Source organism: Phaethon lepturus, unplaced genomic scaffold (genome assembly GCF_000687285.1).
Source record: "Phaethon lepturus isolate BGI_N335 unplaced genomic scaffold, ASM68728v1 scaffold2950, whole genome shotgun sequence".
NCBI classification, from domain to species: domain Eukaryota; kingdom Metazoa; phylum Chordata; class Aves; order Phaethontiformes; family Phaethontidae; genus Phaethon; species Phaethon lepturus.
Window position 1 is genome coordinate 21,371 of NW_010510976.1, and position 23,627 is coordinate 44,997.

The 23,627-nt window shown below is 38.7% G+C and overlaps 1 protein-coding gene across 1 annotated transcript in view; it reads left to right on the forward strand.

The window, feature by feature from the left end:
• The window catches only part of DYNC2H1 (dynein, cytoplasmic 2, heavy chain 1), a gene marked incomplete at its 3' end in the record, with an annotated part of 42,320 nt that extends 21,121 nt beyond the window's left edge, over positions 1-21,199 (forward strand). The window contains exons 21-40 of the mRNA XM_010282272.1: positions 646-795; positions 1,559-1,764; positions 2,679-2,834; positions 2,926-3,040; positions 3,438-3,608; positions 3,791-4,173; positions 4,902-5,034; positions 5,127-5,244; positions 5,410-5,522; positions 5,612-5,731; positions 8,680-8,830; positions 10,718-10,920; positions 11,421-11,603; positions 12,038-12,220; positions 12,379-12,602; positions 13,392-13,507; positions 19,008-19,207; positions 19,868-20,132; positions 20,468-20,675; positions 21,070-21,199. Of these exons, the coding sequence (XP_010280574.1) occupies positions 646-795; positions 1,559-1,764; positions 2,679-2,834; positions 2,926-3,040; positions 3,438-3,608; positions 3,791-4,173; positions 4,902-5,034; positions 5,127-5,244; positions 5,410-5,522; positions 5,612-5,731; positions 8,680-8,830; positions 10,718-10,920; positions 11,421-11,603; positions 12,038-12,220; positions 12,379-12,602; positions 13,392-13,507; positions 19,008-19,207; positions 19,868-20,132; positions 20,468-20,675; positions 21,070-21,199 (3,528 nt within the window). The remainder of the gene's footprint in view (positions 1-645; positions 796-1,558; positions 1,765-2,678; positions 2,835-2,925; positions 3,041-3,437; positions 3,609-3,790; positions 4,174-4,901; positions 5,035-5,126; positions 5,245-5,409; positions 5,523-5,611; positions 5,732-8,679; positions 8,831-10,717; positions 10,921-11,420; positions 11,604-12,037; positions 12,221-12,378; positions 12,603-13,391; positions 13,508-19,007; positions 19,208-19,867; positions 20,133-20,467; positions 20,676-21,069) is intronic.
• Between the last annotated feature and the right edge of the window lie 2,428 nt (positions 21,200-23,627).

Here is a 23,627-nt window from a genome sequence, read left to right on the forward strand (position 1 = left end):
AGCTTAATCTTTATCTTGGATACAGTTTAACTGTTTGGCTGCTAACTCAGTAAGGACTATGTTAGGCTGGGTACAAATATTTACATTTTGTAGCACCTCTGGGAGAATTGTTGGATGTTGAGAATTAATTCTGTATAATTTACAAAACAGTATTGCTCCTTAGCATTAGTGCATGTGGTCATCTCAATTTTTAAAGGAAATCATGTAACAGGACATGTATATGTTTATTCAGTAAACATGTATGTGTTTATTTCAATTTCAGAAAATTAACTCCATCCCAGCCAGAGCTGGCACACATACATACATACATATTTACTGAGTTCTGTTGCTCTGCTGCTGTTCTTGAATCTGATTGAGTGGATTTCTGCAATATATAAAGAGGCACTTATCTGTTTCATAGCAAATATTCACTTCTGTATATTCCATGTCAGGATCAAGATTTAGAATTTCTCTAAATACCTCAGATACTATTTTTTAGAGTGTTTTAATATTATTGTATAAACAGTATTAAAAAAGCAGCTATATATAAGCATATAATCTGTGCATACACAGTTGATGATTCTTATGTATTTGCTTATAGTTTTGGATAAACAGGATTTGCTGAAGTTTTACATACACACATATTTTTCATCTGTTTGAATTTAGATTTTTCTCCTGTTTCAAGAAGCTGAAGATAAAAACAAACTTTTGCGAACTGTGGCCGGTGCAGGTTTGGACACTATCAGTAACCTAAGAGCTACATGGGATAAATTTGAATTAATGATGGAAAGCCACCAGCTTATGATTACAGAACAGGTAACAATGACAGATTAATATTTTACCTACAAATGTTGAAGTTATTTTGAATAAGCCTGGAGAAATATTTTTTTCTTAGATTAAATCCATAAATGTTCTCAGTTCAATGTTAACACCAATGTTGCTGGTGAGAGTTCAGGGAGAGGCTTCAAAGGAAGCAAACTATTTAAACAATAACGAGGTGAAACTTCCGTTGAGCTGATGCTGAAATGAATGTTACGTTGTTGTACTTCTGTCTCAACTTTCTGGTGACAGAGATGGCTTAATGAATGCAATGCTTAACTGAGGGAAACAGGATAACAGTTAAAAGATAGCATTTTTATTACTTTATAATGCTTTTAGTACTGGTGCTTGTTATCATCTTTTCACACAACTTTTCACACAACTAAACTACGTGCAGTCCTGTAATTCCAGTTCATAGGCAAATTGCTGAACTCATTTGAAGTTCTGCTGAAGATACCAATATGCCATACAAATATAGCAACTTTTCTATGTGCTCTAAGATGCAAGTTAAATAGGTAGCATAGGCTGAATAAATAGGTCTCAAATACCAGCATAAAAAAAAAAAAATTAGTGCCCCCTTTTTCATAAAAAAACAGAAGAATAAGGATGAACTATTTCCTTAGGGTATTCTACAAGAAGTTTTTTGAGTTTTGTTTTGATCAAGTTGTGGTTATCAAGTTTTGATTTTGATACTTTGATTTTGATGATAGTTGTAGTTAGAAACCATTGAAGGAATTTAATTTTAACTCTTGTTTTACAGATTGAAATGATGAAAGGAAATGTGATTTCACGTATTAACATATATCTTCAAGACCTGGAAAAGTTTAAAGCTCGCTGGGATCAGCTAAAGCCACGTGATGATGTCATTGAAACAGGTGATCAGGATGTGCTTGAGAAAAGTGCTCAGATCATAAAGGAAAAAAAAATAGAATTTAATGAACTTGAAACTGTGAAAGAAAAGCTCATGTATGTATGTTTATTTCCCTGTATACCTCATTCATTAATGTGTGGATCTTTTGCAGCAATAGTATCTCAGAAATTGTTAATTAATTTTTATCACAACGGATAATATAAGGAATTTTATTTTATTTATATTACATGTTTTTCATTAGTTTTTCTGGGTCCTTTTTGTTAATTTTACATAACATGAATTTCTCAAGCTAAATTTTTCAGAAGATTTTTGGAATGAAGAATTCAAGAAGTCTTTTAGTCTTTCACATGAGGGAGTCTGTAGACTAAAGGCTTGATTCTGACTTCTGAAATCTCACTAAGAGAAGGTTTGGGACATTGGTCCAAGAAGGGGGAGTTATTACTTCAATCCCCTTGTAACTTAAGTGGGCAAGAGTGCATCTCTCCCATTTCTTGAGTAAGTGTCCTATCTAATAGACTGTTGTACAAAAGGAAAGGATTTTGCTCCAGGTGCCTACTTTCAGTAAACTCATTATTACAAATCTTGAGTGGACAAAGTTTTCTTTTCAAATTCTTATCTTGGCCCTTAAATATGATAGTAAATAAAATTAGCATATTCTTTCTACCTAACAGGAAGAAGCAATCAATTACAAATAATTTTCTTTCAAGCTCTTGTTTTTGGGGGTCAAAGTAATTCAGTTTTCTCATAAATGAGAAAGAAATGAAAGTTTATGGAAAATAATTGTGCATATGGGAGAAGATTGCTCTGTAGAAGAGTTATTCTTCATATTCCTTTCTTATTTTTATTCAAGAAGGAGACTATAAGGAAATTGTAGTTGTCAGCAATGTTCTTCAATGAAGCCAATGGCTTTTCTTAAAAAAGTATAATTATTTCCATATGATACCATCTCTTAAACCATAAATGTATAATGGAATAATGTAATGTGTAATACAACGATCTTTTTATCCAGTGAAGAATGCCATCATTTTAAATTGGAAGAGCCTGACTTCTCATTGTCAAAAGTTGTATGTCAAGATATTAAGAGTTCTGCAGAAGTTTGGGCATTGTATGAAGATTTTTATCAAGGTTTTCAGGAAAAAGCCAAAGAAGACTGGATTACATTTAGGTATGATTTTGTTACTTCAGTTTTCATGGACATATATGTGTGGTTGTAGTACTGTGTTGCTATAACCTTTCTATATTTGATTTTCATGCAGGAGTAAAACATACCTATTTGAAGAATTTTTGTTTAGCTGGCATGACAAAATGAGGAAGATGGAAGAGCATACTGTAATGACAGTAAAATTGCAAAAAGAAGTGGACAAATACAAAGTAAGATGCTAATTACAAAAAAGGATATAAAAAAGGTTTTGGTATATATTGGGTAATATACTTCATTCTGTAGCTCATTTTTCAGTTCTGATAATAAAATCAGTTACAATTTAACAAAATATCTTCTCATACTGTTTTGAACATTTCACTTACTTTTGAGAACCTTTTAGTTCCTTACAGGGAACAGGAGGGTCATAACAGTTTACACAGAGATACATTTAGCAATGAGTTTTCCTCATAGTTGTACTCCTAAACATTAAATCCAGAAATTGAAAAAAAAGTACTTTAGTTTAAGAATGTAAATTTTTGTTTTATTTGTATACCGTGTCACTCTCTAATCAAACAGTTACAATTTTCATAAAGACTGGATGGATTCACATACACGTTTTTCCTATAGATGATAATTCCACTCCTAAAATATGTAAGAGGGGAACATCTTTCTCCAGACCATTGGCTGGATCTCTTTCGTCTTCTGGGTCTTCCCCGAGGCACTACACTTGAGGGTTTGTTATTTGGAGATCTGCTAAAGGTGACAGATGCCATTATAGAAAAAGCAATGGAACTTAAGGTATGAATAATTTCAAATAAAGGTACTATATCTTATGGTTTATTTTATGTAGTTTGCCCTGTTCTGTGTGCATATTTATATTTTCATTACAATAGGAATAGAATTTACATTCTATTTTTCAATGGAAAATTTATTGCAAGCTCTGTAGTTTCAAATTAAATCTATTTATGCTTTTTAAATAGGATTTGAATTGTCGGGCCCAAGGTGAAGTCACAATCAGAGAAGCATTACGTGAGCTTGAACTCTGGGGAGTTGGAGCTGTCTTTACACTAACAGATTATGAAGATAGCCAAGGCAAGACTATCAGGCTTATTAAAGACTGGAAGGACATAGTCAACCAAGTTGGAGATCATCGCTGTCTTCTGCAGTCCCTCAAGGACTCTCCATATTACAAAGGTTTTGAAGATAAAGTGTCCATGTGGGAAAAAAAGCTGGCTGACTTGGATGAGTATCTGCAGAATTTAAACCAAATTCAAAGGAAATGGGTCTACTTGGAACCAATATTCGGTCGTGGAGCTCTGCCCAAAGAACAGGCTCGTTTTAACAGAGTTGATGAAGACTTTAGGTTAGTGTAATGGAATGTGTCTTATTTTTTGTAGTATCTTTGACATGTGTAGGCTAGAACATTTGGAATACGTATAGAGATGAAGGCCAGCAACAGGAATTCAGTAGATATAGATGTGTGGCAGTGACATAGATCTGAATAAAGTTGGTAATGTAGGTTTCATTTAATGGGGTACATGTGAAGAAGGGAATCACATGAAATGTCAAAGATCATGAAGAAAGCAGGCAAACACAAGATCAATCTTGTCAACAGAAGCAGAGGTGGTGTAATTGTGTTTTCAAGAATTATTTCTTGTTGAATATAAGCACTTTGTTCACTACAGAAGTACCCAGATGGACTTTTGGGAGAAACAGATGGTTTATTTGTTCCAAACAACTCAAAGATATAAAAAAGGAGGAGATTTTAGAAATGTAGAAAGATATTTACCATTATCTGTCTTGATTTGGGTTAAAATGACTTCTTAGAAGGAAATAAAAGTCAAGAATTGGATTTTCTTGGTTTTGGGTAGCAAAATTTTGGCAAGAAACAGTTATTAAATTACATTGGAGAGACATTGATGTAAATTCTGAAATGTTCATCATTAATACTGAAAGCTGTAAGTTATATATCAGATATTTATATGACTTACCAGTGCTTTAATTTTTATTTACCTAACTACCTGTATATGATATTTAGTTTAAAATTGTAATGGTTGTTTTATGAATTATTCATTTTTTTTTCCTGTCAAGATCCATTATGTTAGATATCAAGAGTGACAATAGGATAACATCACTGAATGCCCAGACAGGAATAAGAAATACATTAACTACCATACTTGACCAGCTTCAGAGATGCCAGAGATCTTTGAATGAGTTTTTGGAGGTACAGTTGGACATTGGTATAGTTTTCTATAAAGAAAGTCAATACGTTTGAATTTAAGTCAACAAAAACGGATTTATTTTGTTTTTATATAGGAAAAGCGCTCAGCATTTCCAAGATTCTATTTCATTGGAGATGATGACTTATTAGAAATTTTAGGACAGTCCACGAATCCTCTGGTTATCCAGTCTCATCTTAAGAAACTTTTTGCTGGTAATGCATTAATCTTCATTTGTGAAATGTTCTTATTTAGAAATGAGTTTCTTATAAGCTAGATACCTGTTGCAGAATTTTTTTCTCTCTTTCTGTTACTAGACATAAAGAATTAATGTTTGTCTTTAACAATATATAACTTCATTGCTGTTTTCTGATTAATAGGCATTAACAGTGTGAGCTTTGATGAAGAATGTAAATATATAGTTGCCATGAAGTCTGTAGAAGGAGAAACTGTGCCACTTAGAAATAAAGTTCTTCTGTCAAGTGATGTGGAGGTAAGAAAATCACATCCAAGTATAGTTCGAGTGTCTTTGAGACATTATTTTGTACTGTAACTTTTGAGGTCTTTTCATCTCCTTGTCAGGTGTGGCTAAACAGTTTGGCTTTGGAGATGAAGGAGACCCTGAAAAAAATGTTAATCGACTGTGTTGATGCTGGAAAAAAATCACAAGGTTCAATTGATCCATCGCTCTTTCCTTCCCAGGTAGTAGCTAATCCAATAATGCCACTGTGTAGTCTTAGATTTACCATGAAAGTTATTTTTTGAAGTCTCATAAGGAATTATGCATATAGATTTGGAAGAAAATAACCCCAAACAAATCCATTTTATTAATTTATAGTAAGTATAAAAAAATTCCTAAAAATATGTGGTCTTATAATTCTTTTGTAAACATTTGAAATACTCAAGTCTTTTACATGGTGCCTGATCTAACATCCATCTATCTGTTAAATTTGATGTAAATCTTGATCTTGATTGTTGATAGCAAATGTTACATGCAGGGCTGCTAAGAAGTAACATAGAGAAGCCCTTTTTGAATCTGATTAAAATAGTTTCTAAAGCTTAGCTGTAGCAGCAAAAATAGTCATGAACATGAAATTGTTTTATGCAATTTTGACCAGTAGCACAGAGTATCACATATAATCACAGAATGGTTGTGGCAAGGGTCCTCTAGAGGTCATATGGTCCAACCCCCCCTGCCCAAGTAGGGCTACCTATAGCCAGTTTGCACAGGACCATGTCCAGACAACTTTTGAAGGTCTCCAGGAATGGAAACTCCACCATCTGACTGGGCAATCTGTCTAGTGTTCAGTCACTTTCACAGTAAAAGAAGTATTTCCTAATATTCAGACAGAGCCTGCTGTGTTTCAGTTTGTGCCCATTGCACAGTGTCCAGTCAGTGGGCACCTCTGAAAAGAGCCTCGCTCCATCTGCTCTGCACAGTCCTTTCAGGTGTTTATAGCAATGGGTAAAATCCTCCCTTAGCCTTCTCTTCTCCTGGCTGAACAATCTCAGCTCTCCCAGCCTTTCCTCATAGCAGAAATACTTCAGTCCCTTTATCATCTTTGTGGTCCTTCACTGGATTGCATCTAGTAAAGCTCCTGCCCTCATTGGATCCCCTATCACTTGAAAGAGGAAGTTGTCATCCATGGAATCCAGGAACCTCCTTGGATTGCTTATGTCCTGCTGTGGTGGCCCTCCAGAAGGTATTGGGGTGGTGGAAGTCCCCTATGAGGACTACGGCCTAGGAATGTGAGGCTGCTACTATCTGTCTGTAGAAGGTCTGATCCACTTGTTCTTCCTAATCAGGTGTCCTGTTAGACACCCACTATAATGTCACCTTGACCTGTCCTCTCTTTAATCCTAACCCATAAGGTCTCAGCTGGCTCCTTATCCATCTGCAGACAGAGTTCCATGCACTCCAGCTGTTCTCTTACATAAAGGGCAACTCACCCTCCTTGTCTTCCCTTTCTGCCCTTCCTAAGTGAGCATGTATCCCTCCCTTGCAACACTCCAGTGATGCAAAGCACCCCACCACATCTCCATGATCCCAACAAGATAATAGCTCTGCACACATATCTCTAATTCATTGTGTTTATTCCTCATACTGCACGCATTAGTGTATGGGCATTTTAGAGAAGCACCCCATCATGCTGAGTTTCTGGAGAGGGTTTGGGGGATTTCTCCATAATGGTGTCTTGTGGGCACTTCCCTATTGACATGCAAGTGCTGGAGGTGACCCTGCTTAAGCCCCATTTTGTTGTTTTTTGCGATCCCTTCCTGTCACATCACCCATGCCCTTTGCTCAAGATCCTGTCTGTCACTCCCTCACAGGACTGCTGGTTACTCTTTCAGTCCCCCAGAATGTCGTCACTGTTATAAATCTTCAGATTGGCATAATTGGTGGAATTTTTTGTTACAGATCTTTCCAATTCCAAGTCTGACTGAACATTCATAGCTCAGACAGTGCTTTTCCAGTGACTGTAAAGTAATGAGAACATAAGTAGAGTGTTAGAAACCGGAGCACAAAATACTGTATTAACAGATCACAGAATCATTAAGGTCGGAAAAGACCTTTAAGATCATCAAGTCCAACCATCAACCCAACACCACCATGCCCACTAAACCATGTCCCGAAGTGCCACATCCACATGTTTTTTGAACACTTCCAGCGATGGTGACTCCACCACCTCCTTGGGCAGCCTGTGCCAATGTTTGACCACTCTCTCAGTAAAGAAATTTTTCCTGGTATCTAATCTAAACCTCCCCTGGTGCAACTTGAGGCTATTTCCTCTCGTTCTGTTGCGAGTTAGTTGAGACAAGAGACCAACACCCACCTTGCCACAACCCCCTTTCAGGTAGTTGCAGAGACCAATAAGGTCTCCCCTCAGCCTCCTCTTCTCCAGACTAAACAACCCCAGTTCCCTCAGCTGCTCCTCATAAGACTTGTTCTCCAGACCCCTCACCAGCTTCGTTGCCCTTCTCTGGACACGCTCCAGCACCTCAACATCCTTCTTGTAGTGAGGGGCCCAACACTGAACACAGTATTCGAGGTGCGGCCTCACCAGTGCCGAGTACAGGGGCACAATCACTTCCCTACTCCTGCTGGCCACACTATTTCTGATACAGGCCAGGACGCTGTTGGCCTTCTTGGCCACCTGGGCACACTGTTGGCTCATGTTCAGCTGGCTGTCAGCCAGCACCCCCAAGTCCATTTCTGCTGGGCAGCTTTCCAACCATTTCTCCCCAAGCCTGTAGCATTGCGTGGGGTTGTTGTGACCCAAGTGCAGGACCTGGCAGGTGCTCCTCAGCCTGTTGAATATGTGCTCAGCATGCCTGCAATATGGTAGTTTTGATGTGACATACCATTTAATGGGAAAAGATACTGTAAAAATTTTGCTACCATGTGCTGTAGAACAGCAAAGGCACTTGCTGTATTAGATTACATTGCAAGTTTTTGCTAAATTATGTCAGGTTTTAAGATGGCTATATTTGTTCTTAAGAACATAGCAAATGTCTGTTTTTTTAAAAAATTGATACAGGAAAATAATTTAAATATCAGACATAATAAGCAATTACAAATGAATTGAAAATCTATTTTTATTTGTATCTTCTGTATTTATAAAATGTAATTTGAACTTTCTCTTCCAAAGATTCTTTCCTTGGCAGAACAAATTCAGTTCACTGAAGATGTTGAAGGTGCTATCAAAGACCATAATCTACAACAATTAGAATTGGAACTCATGGCTAAACTGGAACATTATACTAGCATTGATACTAGTACAGAAGATACTGGGAGTACAGGTATAAAAATGATAGTTAATATATTATTATTTATAATTACTATGTAGTTGTATAGTTTTTAACATTCTGATTATTTAAACAGAAAATGATATAAACCTGTCTCGATTTGAGTTCATAAAGTTGAGTTACGTAAAGTTACCCACCTATTACTGCCAAAATTAGTGTATTAAATATTTCAGAGTGAACAATGCATTTCTATTTAGATTTAAAATTATCTTGGAGCATTTATTTATTTGCAAACCTCTTTACTTTTTAATAACTTTATAAATGTTTTGGTTATATATTTACTGATAATTTGTCCTCACCTACTGAACTGTGCTCTAGTGTAAGGTTTGACAGGAACTGGCCAAAGAGCAGTTGATGTACATTATGTCATGCCTATATATTCTGAACAGCTGTGTAGGTGAATCTCTTTTTCTGTCATAATGTATACATCTGCATCTGAACTAATAATTCTTGAACACTTCTGTAGCAAAACCAATAAAGTAGTTATTCTCAAGACATGACTGCACTGAATCTTATATAGTCCAAATGGGTTAGAATAATCATGTGTTTGAGTGCTTATTTCTCTCTTTTGACTGTAAGCGGGGCTTTGAATGACTACCTCAGACGTAAAATTCTATACTGTAGGTTAGGTTAGATGGCTCTTACCCTATTTATAAAAAGGGTATATATAAAAATAGTCAATATCATATGTAGTTGACAATCTCCCTCATTTGTATAGCTGCTTACTGTATTAAATTCTAGTTTGGAATTTATGAATTGTTAATGTCTGGTATATTAATTAGGAATAGGTTTTGTGTCACCTACCTTCAGCAGTCTGTAAGTGTCGTTCTTTACCTAAGCACCCATTCTGTGCTCTTTCAATAGCCATTGGAGAAATGTCATAGAAGAGTGTTCATTCCATCTAATGTCTAATACTTCTACAGTAAGTTTTTATTTTGGGTAATAGGTGTGATTTTGAAGGGAGTTGCCTGATTATCCCCACTTACTTTGGTGTAATTCCCACCACGGAATGGTACAGGAGTACACAAACTGGATTTCTTTCAAATGGCAAAAGTAGTTTCCATCTGACATGTCTTAAAGGGGGCATATAAGAAAAATGGGGACAAACATTTTAGCAGGGCTTGTTGTGATAGGACAAGGGGTAATCGTTCTGAACTGAAAGAGGGTAGATTCAGACTAGATCTAAGGAAGACATTTTTTACAGTGAGGTGATGAAACTCTGGTACAGGTTGCACAGAGAGGTGGTAGATGCCCCATCACTGGAAACGTTCAAGGTCAGATTGGACGAGCCTCTGAGCAACCTGCTTTAGTTGAAGATGTCCCTGCTCATTGCTGGGGCGTTGGACTAGATGACCCTTAAAGGTCCCTTCCAAACCCAAACTGTTCTGTGATTCTATGAAACTAAATTAAACAATATGTTCTCAGAGTACACTTAATGCACCCAGTTGGCTAAAGAACATTCATTCCACATCACCCTAAGTAGTCTGAGTAAAGTCTCCAGAGTGAGTGTGGTATGGTTTTCAGATCCTCAGCAGATCATTTAACAGATTGTGCCACACTGATTACTGAAGTGGACAAAGCTGTAAACACTCCTGGAATAAATTGCTTTCCAGAAAGGCTCTGTCTCTGTGAGCATAGAGGCAGACAAAATAACTTCTAAATGACTGAAGTTACATGATGATTCACATTCTCTGTCAGGATCTCATTTTATGCTACTTGCTTTAGGTAATAAATAATATTTCTAATATAATCGAAACGAGATCTGAATAAAATCTGCTGATAATAGAAAGCAGCACAATGAACAAATGATACAGAGAATGGGTAATGTATCTTCCTTACTACACTGTTGTGATGTGTGGGTTTTTTTGTGGTTATTTGCAGAATCGGGAATCCTTGAGCTCAAGCTTAAAGCTCTGATTCTTGATATCATTCATAACATTGATGTGGTGAAGCAGCTGAATCAAGCTCAAGTTCACAACATTGAAGATTGGGCTTGGAAGAAACAGCTGAGATTTTATATGAAAGACCAAAAATGTTACATTCAGATGGTAGATGCTGAACTCCAATATACTTATGAATACCAGGTGTGGTGTTTTTAATTTTTACTGTGTGGCTTTTATATGTGTCAAACACTTTCTCATTTCACACATGCTTCTGGTTGCCTCCCAACTGTTGCCATTTTTTTTAACTTTATTGTGTCCTTAGCATGCTGTTTCATCAAAAAATACTAAAAGATAGGGTAATAATTTTTATTCTTGATATTGATGGGGTAATGTTTTATGGAAAGCAACTACATTATCATATAAATATTTTCTAATATGCTTGCTACTTTTATATATTAGAGTGCAGTTTCATCTGTGTTGACTCCTTTTCTATAATTCTAAAAAAATGTGCATAATGCTTTAACATTTGATATAAAATCAGGAAAACATCATAACTGGAAACAAATTCATATACTTAATGAGACAGTAGTCTCAACTGTTGTGTTATATTTTCACATTAATGACTTACGAATGAAATTGATGAAATCACATCGTAAATAATTTCTGTCTACAAACCAATATAATTTGTTTTGTTTCTGCAGGGTAATTCCCCTAAACTTGTTTATACACCTTTGACAGATAAGTGTTACCTAACTCTTACTCAGGCTATGAAGATGGGCCTTGGAGGAAATCCCTATGGTCCAGCTGGAACTGGAAAGACAGAATCAGTAAAGGCCTTGGGTGGACTTCTTGGAAGACAAGTATTAGTCTTTAATTGTGATGAGGTGAATATGGTTCTGTGTAATTTAGGAGATAGATGTCATAGACTCATAGAATCTTTCTATGCCTATACTTCATAAAGCAATATTATATTCTAGAAATATTTTTGATAACTTGACAGTTTCCATTAGACATTCCATTGTGTATATTTCCACACATATCTCTAATTCATTGTGTTTATTCCTCATACTGCACGCATTAGTGTATGGGCATTTTAGAGAAGCACCCCATCATGCTGAGTTTCTGGAGAGGGTTTGGGGGATTTCTCCATAATGGTGTCTTGTGGGCACTTCCCTATTGACATGCAAGTGCTGGAGGTGACCCTGCTTAAGCCCCATTTTGTTGTTTTTTGCAATCCCTTGTATTTTTTAATAGATGGGAAGACAGTCTTTCATTACTTTTGTATTTGAATTTTGATAGTGTTCTTTTTCATTTTAAGGGCATTGATGTGAAGTCGATGGGGCGCATATTTGTGGGCTTAGTGAAGTGTGGTGCCTGGGGCTGTTTTGATGAATTCAATAGACTTGAGGAAGCTGTATTGTCTGCAGTATCCATGCAGATTCAGACAATTCAACATGCATTGAAGAAACATAGTCCTGTATGTGAGATGCTTGGCAAAAAGGTACAGAAAAACTTCCTTATTTTCTTCTTATACAAACAGTCTATAAACAACTGGGACAAACTTAAAAACTGACTACTGTAACTAAACATAGTCCACCCAACATTTCTCAATACTGTTTCATATGACAATATACTGTAACAATGCACTTCTAATGCTAGGTTGAAATGGATCATAATTCTGGAATTTTTATCACTCTGAATCCTGCTGGAAAAGGTTATGGAGGAAGACAAAAACTGCCTGATAACCTCAAACAACTTTTCAGGCCAGTTGCTATGACTCATCCAGACAATGAACTTATTGCAGAAGTGATTTTGTATTCAGAAGGCTTTAAGGATGCTAAAATACTTGGTAGAAAATTAGTGGCTATTTTTAATCTAGCAAGGTAAGCTTTTTTTTTTAACCTTAGTCATGTTACCTTTCCAATTCTTTTCCCTCCTGCTTTTATTTTAGCATTGAACTTTGTGGCTATGTCACTGCTATCTTGTTTCTTCATCTAGTCTGTGCCAAAGCATGACTGTAGGGATACAATCTACATATAATTTCTGTTAATTTTCTGTAATATTTTATGACTTGGATATTGCAGAAAGCTATATGTCACAAACAAAAGTAGACATAAAACCGCAGGTTTAGTCTCATCTAAACTTTTACATTCAATATAGCTCTTATATCTGAATAGTACACCATGCAAATCTCCGTAGATACTAATTTAACTTATAAAATAAAAATATTGCAACATGTTGGGAGGTTCAAATGTGAAAATATCTGGAATGCAATTATAATCTCAAGGTGGCAAAGTACTGCTCCCCTACTATGCTCACTAAATATGAATGTGAGCATATGAATGCTCACAGGCATTGTGTTGAATTTAGACTCTTAAAGTTGTTGAAATGCAGCCAAATTACTATTTGCTTATAAGTATGCATATTAGAGAGAACAAAGTTCAGAGGTTTTAATTAATGGTGTTAGAGGCAATAATAAATTAATTAGCTATTGAATATACTTCCTCTGAAAATTTCAGTGTCATTGCTTGTATCTCTGAAATATATTTCAGGTGGTGCTATGAGTACTCATCAGTTACTTTTACCATATTATGAGCATATTCATTCACCAAACAAAAATTTCAGGTGCTGTCACCTAAAGCGTACTACAGTATTGCTGTTTTTAAATTTAGGGAGCTTCTGACACCACAGCAGCACTATGATTGGGGTTTACGAGCACTGAAGACTGTTTTGAGAGGGTGTGGCAGTCTTCTTCATCAGCTGAAGAAAAGTGAAGCAAAGCAAGAAAGTAAGGTTGACCGTGCCAAAATTTTGATTATTTAGGTTATTGAACAGATATCATTCACTATGCCCTTGTGTTCACTGGAGTTTTCAGAAGCCATGGCTTTGATCTGGCGGCAGTTTAGAAAACAAAAAAATATCTGTGAAAGTCTTCCTTCATTAGAAGGTCACAAAAGACTATTGTCGTATTCTGTATTGAGCTTTTATATGATAAAAACATAGATATATGACTTTAATCTGGGATGATTTTGAGTAATCCTCAAAGACTCTTGTTTTCACTTGGCTTAGGACAGGAAAGTTGACCCTCTGATGCTGTCATTATTCATCAGTCATCAGACCATATTTATTCTATTTGAGCATTGCTAAAATTGTGAGATAGTATTAGATTCAGGTTGGTAGACAGAGACAAATATAAGGACAGGTAGAAATGACAGAAATGTGTTGGACTAAAGTGGGTGACTTATTTTTTTAAGATTTTTTTAAGTGATTGTTACTGTTTAGATGTTAAATGAGTGGGAACGAAGGCTGTGGGATGGATGAGCATCTCGCATCTTTAGGATACAACTACTGCTTCTTGTTTGCTTGAACAGCATATATCGAAGGGGAGAGTGATAATATCAGGCCCACCCATGACAAGCTGTGGAATGACACACCAAGGTTAGAAGGATGGGTTGCTAGCAAGGCCCCTCAGCCTGTTGCACCAGAGAAAGACTTCAGAGGAATGAAGGGGTGTCCCTTTAAGAAGGTGGCGTACCCGACAGCCCAGCTGAAGTGCCTCTCACCAATGCATGCAGCGTGAGCAACAAACAGGAGAAGCTGGAAGCCACCATGCTGCTAGAAAGTTGTGACGTGGTCGCCTTTAATGAGACTTGGTGGGATGAGTCCCACAACTGGAGCGTGGCTATCAATGGCTGATCAGAAGGGACAGATGAGGAAGGAGGGGCCGAGGCATAGCCCTCTACTTCAAGGAATGGATAGAATGTGAAGAGCTGTCTCTGAGGAATAACCACGAACAGGTCAAAAGATTATGGGTAAGAACTGGGGACAAGAGCAACAAAGGGAACCTTGTGGTTGGTGTCTACTACAGGCCACCTGACTCAAGGGGAGCCTATTGATGAAGCCCTCTCACTGCAGGTACAGGAGGCATCACACTCACAGGCTCTCATCCTGCTGGGGGACTTCACCCCAAAATCTGCTGGAAAAGTAGCATGAGGAGCTGTAGGCAATCCAGGAGACCCCTGGAGTGCATGGAGGATAACTTCCTATGCCAGGTAATAGACAGCCCTACCAGAGGGGATGCCATACTTGACCTGTTGGTCACAACACAAGTGAGTGAATTAGTGATGTCAAGACTGGAGGCAGCCTGGACTGCAGTGATCATGCAGTAGTGGACTTCACAGTCGTGAGGGATATGGGGCAAGCAAAGAGTACAGTCAGGACCTTGAATTTTGGGAAAGCAAAATTCCACCTCTTCAGGGAGTTAGTCATAGGACCCCCTGGGAAACTGCCCTTGGGGACATGGGAGCAGAATAGAGCTGGCAGATCTTTCAGGAGGCTTTCCACAGAGCGCAAGAGCTCTCGATCCCCAGGCGTAAGAGATTGGGAAAGGAAGGCAAGAGACCAGCATGGCTGAGTGGAGACCTGCTGGTCAAACTAAAGGGCAAGAAGGAAATGCAGAGGTAGTGGAAGCTGGGACAGGTACCCTGGGAACAATACAGGGACACTGCCCGATTTTGTAGGGATGGGGTTAGGAAGGCCAACGCACGGCTGGAGCTGAACTTGGCAAGGGATGCAAAGAATAATAACAAGGGCTTCTACAGGTATGTCAGACAGAAAAGGAAGGTCAAAGAAAGCGGACCCCCCCCTTGATGAGCAAGACTGGCAAAAACAGATGAGGAAGAGGCTGAGGTACTGAATGACTTCTTTGCCTCAGTCTTCACTGTCAGTCTCTTCCCACACATCTCAAGAGGATGGACTGCAAGATGAGGACTGGAGGAGCAAAGTCCCTCCCACTGTAAGAGAAGATTGGGTTCAAGACCACCTGAGGAATGTCAACATACACAAGTCTATGGGACCTGATGAGATGCATCCCAGAGTCCCGAGGGAACTGGATGATGTAGCTGCCAAGCCACTCTCCACGATAGTTGAAAAGTCCTGGCAGTCAGGTGAAGTCCCTGGAGACTGGAAATGGGAAACATGGCACCCAGTTTTAAAAAGGATTGGAAGGATGACCCTGGGAACTACCGACCCATCAGCCTCTCCTCTGTCCCTGGGAAGATCATGGAAAAGAACCTCCTAGAAGCTATGCTAAGGCACATGGAGGACAGGGAGGTGATTCAAGACAGCCAGCATGGCTTCACCAAGGGCAAGTCCTTCCTGACCTTCTAGTGGCCTTTTAGGATGGAGTGACCACACCAGTGGACAAGAGAAGAGCTACGGATGTTGTCTGTCTGGGCTTCTGTAAGGCCTTTGGCATGGTTCCCCACAACATCCTTCTCTCTAAATTGGAGAGATAGGGATTTGATAGGTAGACTGTTGGGTGGGTGAGGAATTGGTTGGATGGTGGCATCCATAGAGGGTAGTGGTCAATGGCTCGACATCCAGGTGGAGACTGGTGATGAGTGGAATCCTGCAAGCTTCCGTCTTGGGACCAGTACTTTTTTAATATCTTCATCAATGACATAGACAATGGGATCGAGTGCACCCTCAGCAAGTTTGCAGATGACACCAAGCTGAGTGGTACAGTTGACATGCCTGAGGGATGGGATGCCATCCAGAGGGATGTGGACAATCTTGAGGAACGGGCCCATGTGAACCTCATGAAGTTCAGCAAGGCCAAGGGCAGGGTCCTGCACACGGGTGGGGGCAACCCCTGGTATCAGTTCAGGCTGGATGATGAAGGTATCGAGAGCAGCCTGCCAAGAAGGACTTGGGGGTGCTGGTTCCTGAAAAGCTGGGCACGAGCTGGCAATGTGCAATTGTAGCCTAGAAGGCCAACCGCATCCTGGGCTACATCAAATGAAGTGCATCCAGCAGGTCGAGGGAGGTGATTCTGCCCCTCTGCTTTGCTCTTGTGATACCCCGGCTGGAGTACTGCATCTAGCTCTGGAGCCCTCAGCACAGTAAAGACATGGACCTGTTGGAGCGGGTCCAGAGGAGGGCCACCAAAATGATCAGCGGGATGGAACACACCACTGCTATGAGGACAGGCTGAGAGTTGGGGTTGTTCAGCCTGGAAAAAGAGAAGGCTCTGGGAAGACCTTATTGAAGCCTTCTGGTACTTAAAGGGGGCTGATGAGAAAGATGGGGACAGAATTTTCAGCAGGGCCCATTGCGATGGGACAAGGGGTAGTGGTTTTAAACTACAAGAGGGTAGATTTAGACAAGATATAAGGAAGAAATTTTTTGCAATGTGGATAGTGTACCACTCTCACCTACCAGAGAGGCAGTAGATGCCCCATTGCTGGAGCCATTCCAGATCAGGTTGTATTCGGCTCTGAGCAACCTGGTGTAGTTGCAGATGTCTCTGCTCACTGCAGGGAGGGTGGACTAGATGACCTTAAAAGGTCCCTTTAGCTCTGGAGCCCTCAGCACAGTAAAGACATGGACCTGTTGGAGCGGGTCCAGAGGAGGGCCACCAAAATGATCAGCGGGATGGAACACACCACTGCTATGAGGACAGGCTGAGAGTTGGGGTTGTTCAGCCTGGAAAAAGAGAAGGCTCTGGGAAGACCTTATTGAAGCCTTCTGGTACTTAAAGGGGGCTGATGAGAAAGATGGGGACAGAATTTTCAGCAGGGCCCATTGCGATGGGACAAGGGGTAGTGGTTTTAAACTACAAGAGGGTAGATTTAGACAAGATATAAGGAAGAAATTTTTTGCAATGTGGATAGTGTACCACTCTCACCTACCAGAGAGGCAGTAGATGCCCCATTGCTGGAGCCATTCCAGATCAGGTTGTATTCGGCTCTGAGCAACCTGGTGTAGTTGCAGATGTCTCTGCTCACTGCAGGGAGGGTGGACTAGATGACCTTAAAAGGTCCCTTCTAACCCAAACTATTCTATGATTCTATGATATCTGAAAGTTTTGAGAGGTAGCCTTGGTTTACAAATCTTGGCATAACAAATAGTCTGACAACTTTAAATAATTCATAATTGTCTTTAGTTTGGAGCTGCCAAAGAAGCATTACCAGCAGTGTGTTTTAAGGCACATTCCTATCACTGTTCCTTGCTATAACTTTTTAACTTCATGTTTAGATATGTGAAATTTCTGAAATTTGTTTGCTGTGGTTTGAAATAGAATTTTCAAGAACCCTGTGAAAGGCAAGATGGATGGATTTAGCTTACAATTTAAACTCAGGGGTTTTTCTTAGGTTGTTTTTTTTTTGTCTTTTTTTCTCTAAACTTGAGAAGCTTAAGATATTTCCAACAAATGCTGTTTCCCGTTTCTTAATGTTTGCTTGTATTGTTGAGTCAAAATCCTGTGGCATGTCAAAATGTTGGCCATGTTTTGAAATGCTGCTTAGATTTTGTATTACTTCCTGTAGTAAAGCAGTTCAACCTTTCTAAATCAAGTTCCTTAATGTCAGTGGTTTTCCTCTTAACCATTTATCTTGTATTTGTAAAATTTGCCTCTAGAAACATTTGCATGTAAGACATTGTTCAGGATGAAAAACCTTAAACTTTTTCCAAATTCTAGAAGGGTATACTAATCCTTAACCTCTGGAACATTTGGGAAAAAGGCTCATGGAACAGCAAGGTTAGGGAATGGACACTTCCTGTCCCTTCTGTTGTATTTGTGCTATAGTGCATTCTGGTTTGGGGCAATCATGCATTCAGAAGGAGGGCAGAAACACAGGATGATTTTCACCTCTAGTTCCTAGCCCTGTTCTCTGAAAATGTACATGTTTTACATGAGAAAGTAATTTGATTAAAAAAACAAAAACCCAGGGGTCACAGCTGTGTGCCTTTCCCATCTTGAGTACCTATTTTTCTGGCAGACTAAAGCTTTCTTGGACCTGTTTTCATTCTGGTCCCAGAACACTTACATTTGCACGGTACTTCAGATTCAGGAGGAGTTGTGGAGAGTGTTTACTTCTGGAATATTCATAGTTAATTAGGATGCACTTGGGAGATGTGACTTCAAATTGCCTCTGGCAGAGTAAGGTCTAGAATCCAGGTCCTTAATTTCTTTCATGAGTGCTTGAGCAAGTAAGCTGTTGTGCATTGCTGCCCTTAAAGTCCCACTTTAATCTTTAGACTGTTATGTATTATCTGTCCAGCATCATAACCATCTTCTATCTGTAGAGAATGCATTTGTTAAGCATATATGATACTTCCAATAAGGCAGTCCTCTAACTTCCAGGTAGAGTGGTACATGAACTGGAATGTAGTTTGCGCTGTGATTCCACCTTAAGCATCTTGGCAGTATGGGCTCAAGTGCTGATAAAAAAAAAAAATACAACAAACAGCTTAAACTGATCTGTCTTACTTGCTTTTATTTCCAGTTAATGAAAGTCACATGGTTGTTCAAGCTCTGCGGCTTAATACCATGTCAAAGCTTACATTTGCAGACTGCGCACGTTTTGATGCACTGGTTAAAGATGTATTTCCTGGCATTGACTTTAAAGATGTAGAGTATGCTGAGTTAACTACAGCTTTACGACAAGTCTTTGAAGAAGCAAACTTGGAAATTATAAGCACCCAGGTAAACATCAACTACAGCAACAAAACAATACGAGTTATTCTGAATTAGAACTGATTAATATTACATTCATTTGACTCATTTCTGTTTACTTTTGAAAGAAACCTTTTATAAAAAAGTGAGAATAACTAATAGTTAGATTCTAATTACATGTATATAAAAAAATAGATGTGTGTGTTTGAAGCCTGGTAGATCAGTTGTGTAACTGACATAAAAATAGTGCAAGGAAAATCAAGATGTGAACATGTGACACAGTTTCATTCAAGCCAGGTACAAATGCCAATGAACGTTTTGGACAGTGAAATAATTAAATATGTGAATATTTGTTTTTATCAAGCAGTTCTGTGTCTCATTTACATTTATTAATTGTAGGGCTGGATGAAGTTTTGTGACTAAAGGTTCATTAATTTCTCAGCAAAAATATGCCCAAAGAGGGCTGATATTTTTATATTTGTAATTTAGTGAAATGCTTCTAACATGAAAAATAAGGTTCTTGGTATTCTTTAGTATCATAATTTTAATTACATCTGCAAATACCTATTGTTTCAAAAATAAAATTGTAGAAACAAAGTGCATGCAAAGTAGATTGGAAAAACATTAAAAAAGAACATGATTGATTTAGCTTTACAACTTCATATAGCCATTATCTCTTTTATTATCTAGATCAAGAAAGCTTTGGAATTATACGAACAACTACGTCAAAGAATGGGTGTAGTTATTGTAGGTCCGAGTGGTGGAGGGAAATCAACACTTTGGCGGATGTTAAAGACAGCACTTGGTAAAACTGGCAAAGTAGTGAAGCAGTATACTATGAATCCCAAAGCTATGCCTCGACATCAATTGCTAGGCCATATTGATATGGATACCAGAGAATGGTCTGATGGCGTGCTTACAAATAGTGCTCGACAAGTAGTACGAGAGCCCCGAGGTATGTTTGTGAGGGAGTTACACATCATTAAGCTTAAATTACTGAAATTGTTTATTTTCAGTTACATTTTTATATTGTGTTATTATTTGTGGATGGCATAAAATAAGAAAAACTTTTGGTGACATAGTCAAGAACACGTATAGATATTTTCCAAATTTTGTGATAAGAAAGCAAAAATAGACTGCAGAAGGTAAAGCATGTAAGGAATATCTTCACAGATCTTATATTTAAGTTACAATGAAGAAAGAGCATTAAATAGTGTCAAAATAGCAAGGGGCAATATTCTTTAAGTCTTTTTCTTGGGTTTGATATTTTATTTTTCTGTCTGGAAATAGATGTTACTTCATGGATAATTTGTGATGGTGATATTGATCCTGAATGGATTGAATCTTTGAATTCCGTTTTGGATGACAACAGGTTGTTGACTATGCCCAGTGGAGAAAGAATTCAATTTGGCTCAAATGTCAACTTTATATTTGAAACTCATGACCTTAGCTGTGCCTCTCCCGCCACAATATCTCGCATGGGAATGATCTTTCTGAGGTAAGTCACAGGAGCATTACATAATTCTAAAGTAACGAAATATACTTACTTTTCTTGAAAGACAGTCTAAAGTGGATGGAGCAACTTAATTACTTGCTTACACTTATGAAACAAATCACTGAGGGAGTTTGCTTTAGGTTGCATGTCCCTTCTGTGCTGTCATGTTATAATCTTTTGGCTAATATATCTCAAACTTTTTGAAAGAGACATGGTGGATTTTTTTTTTTTTTTTTTTTTGAGTGACCATTAGAGAGCCCAAATATTAATTAGAAATTCTTGTTGAAGTATTTCCCTAAAGCTTTCCTGGAATTTTGTTGTTCCTTTGAATCTGTCTATGTGAAGATGTATATGCCTTGTATTTGTTTGAATCTTGTTTTGTTTTGGTTTGACTTAGTGATGAAGAACCAGATCTTAATTCTCTGATAAAGTCTTGGCTAAGAAGTCAGCCTGAAGAATGCAGATACAACCTTGAAAATTGGATTGGGGACTATTTTGAAAAGGCTTTAAACTGGGTTGTGAAGAAGGTTAGTAAATGAATAATTAATCAAATTTCAGCTTCTGTTAAGGACGATGCATTTTCTTAGTTTAACACTGAAAAGATCATTCATATTAATTTTTAAATTTTAAGTAAAGAATCTTGGTGCTTTTTTGATAGGTATTTTCATAACAAGACTAATACTGGAACTATTCTAATCAGTTTCCAAATACTGATCGCTTCAAGTTTTGAAACATTTAATACAATTTTAACTAATGAAATGCATGTATTTCTGTGAAACTTAGTATCTGTCTTTATGTGTGCCATCGTTTAACCCCAGCTGGCAACCCAAGCACCATGCAGCCGCTCGCTCACTCCCCCCTGGTGGGATAATGGAGAGAATCAGAAGAGTAAAAGTGAGGAAACTCAGGGGTGAGATAAAGACAGTTTAATAGGTAAAGAAAAAGCCTCACACACAAGCAAAGCAAAACAAGGTATCCATTCACCACTTCCCATTGGCAGGCAGGTGTTCAGCCATTTCCAGGAAAGCAGGGCTCGATCACACATAACAGTTACTTTGGAAGACAAATGCCATAACAACAGCAGTGCCCCCCTTTCTTCTTCTTCCCCCGGCTTTATATGCTGAGCATGATGTCATACAGTATGGGATATCCCTTTGGTCAGTTGGGGTCAGCTGTCGCAGCTGTGTCCCCTCCTAGCTTCCCATGCACCCCCAGCCTACTTGGTGTTGGGGTGGTGTGAGAAGCAGAAAACGCCTTGACTCTGTGTAAGCACTGCTCAGCAACAACTAAAACATCTCTGTATTATCAACACTGTTTCCAGCACAAATGCAAAACACAGCCCCATACTAGCAACTATGAAGAAAATTAACTCTATTCTAGCCAAAACCAGCACAGTGTGGTGGGTTGACCCTGGCTGGACACCAGGTGCCCACCAAAGCTGCTTTATCACTCCCCCTCCTCACCTGGACAGGGGAGAGAAAATATAATGAAAGGCTCATGGAGAGATCACTCACCAACTACCATCACTGGCAAAATGGATTCAACTTGGGGAAATTAGTTTAATTTGTTGCAAATCAAATCAGTGTAATGAGAACTAAAACCAAACCTTAAAACACCTTCCCTCCACACCTCCCTTCTTCCCGGGCTCAACTTCACTCCCAAATTCTCTACCTTCTCTCACCCTAGCAGCACAGGGGAATGCAGAATGGGCGTTGTGGTCAGTTACACATTATCTTTGCTGCTCCTTCCTCCTCAGGGGGAGTACTCCACACTCTTCCTCTGCTCCAGTGTGGGGTCCTTCCCACAGGAGATAGTCCTCCATGAACTTCTCCAGTGTGAATCCTTCCCATGGGCTGTATTTGTTCACAGTCTGCTCCAGCGTGAGTCCTTTCCATGGGATGCAGTCCTTCAGGAACAGAGTACTCCAGCCTGGGTCACTCATGGGGTCACAAATCTCTGCTCTGGTGCCTGGAGCACCTCTTCCTCCTCCTTCTTCACTGACCTTGGTGCCCGCAGTTACTTCTCTCACATATTCTCACTCCTCTCTTCGGCTGCAGTCACACAAATTTTTGTTTCCCCCTTCTTAACCCTGTTGTCCCAGAAGTGCTATCACTGTCGCTGATGGGCTTGGCCTTGGCCAGTGGTGGGTCAATCTTGGAGCCAGCTGGCACAGGCTCTATTGGATATGGGGGAAGCTTCTCGCAGCTTCTCACAGAAATGATCCCTATAGCCCCCTCTGCTACCAAAAGCTTGCTACACAAACCCAATACACTTCAGTATTCCATTCTGGACATTTTTCTGTATGTTTTCAAAGATCTGAAAGATCTGATTGTCTAAACAAAAACACGGAAAAGTAAAGAAATTGTTTTTCCAGATTTAAGTTATTGTCTATAACAGAAAAATAGCAAAAATTTGACAAGTTGCACAGTGTAGACTGAAGCTTATAATAGGTTGGGGAGAAATATAATGCTAGATACCTAGAAAGATTGATAGAGGCATATCTAAAAAAAAAGTCTGATTGTTCTCACTGCTAAATTTTAACAGCTCCCACTAATCTGTCCTTTTAAATACATAAATTTAGCTCTTCAGGATTCTACTCAAAATCTTAACTGAAAGATGTTTTAGTAGTTGAAAGGTAATATGTAATTACAATATTAAAAAAGTATAGTCCAAAACCTTGTACATTATCTGGATTCTGTGATTCTGGGACATACATCAAGATGATTGTTCTGCATATGCTAGATTTTCTAAAGGATTCTAGATGCTCCCTTGCCTCCCCTTCTTCTGAAGGAGTTGCATTTGCATTGAACAAATGCCTTATGTTGCACAAGACATTACTGAGGAGAAATCTCCACTGCTGCAGCCAGTAAGCTCGTGTTTGGGAGACATGCAGGGAGATCAGAACAGGCTGGATCGATGGGCTGAGGTTAATTGTATGAGGTTTAACAAGGCCAA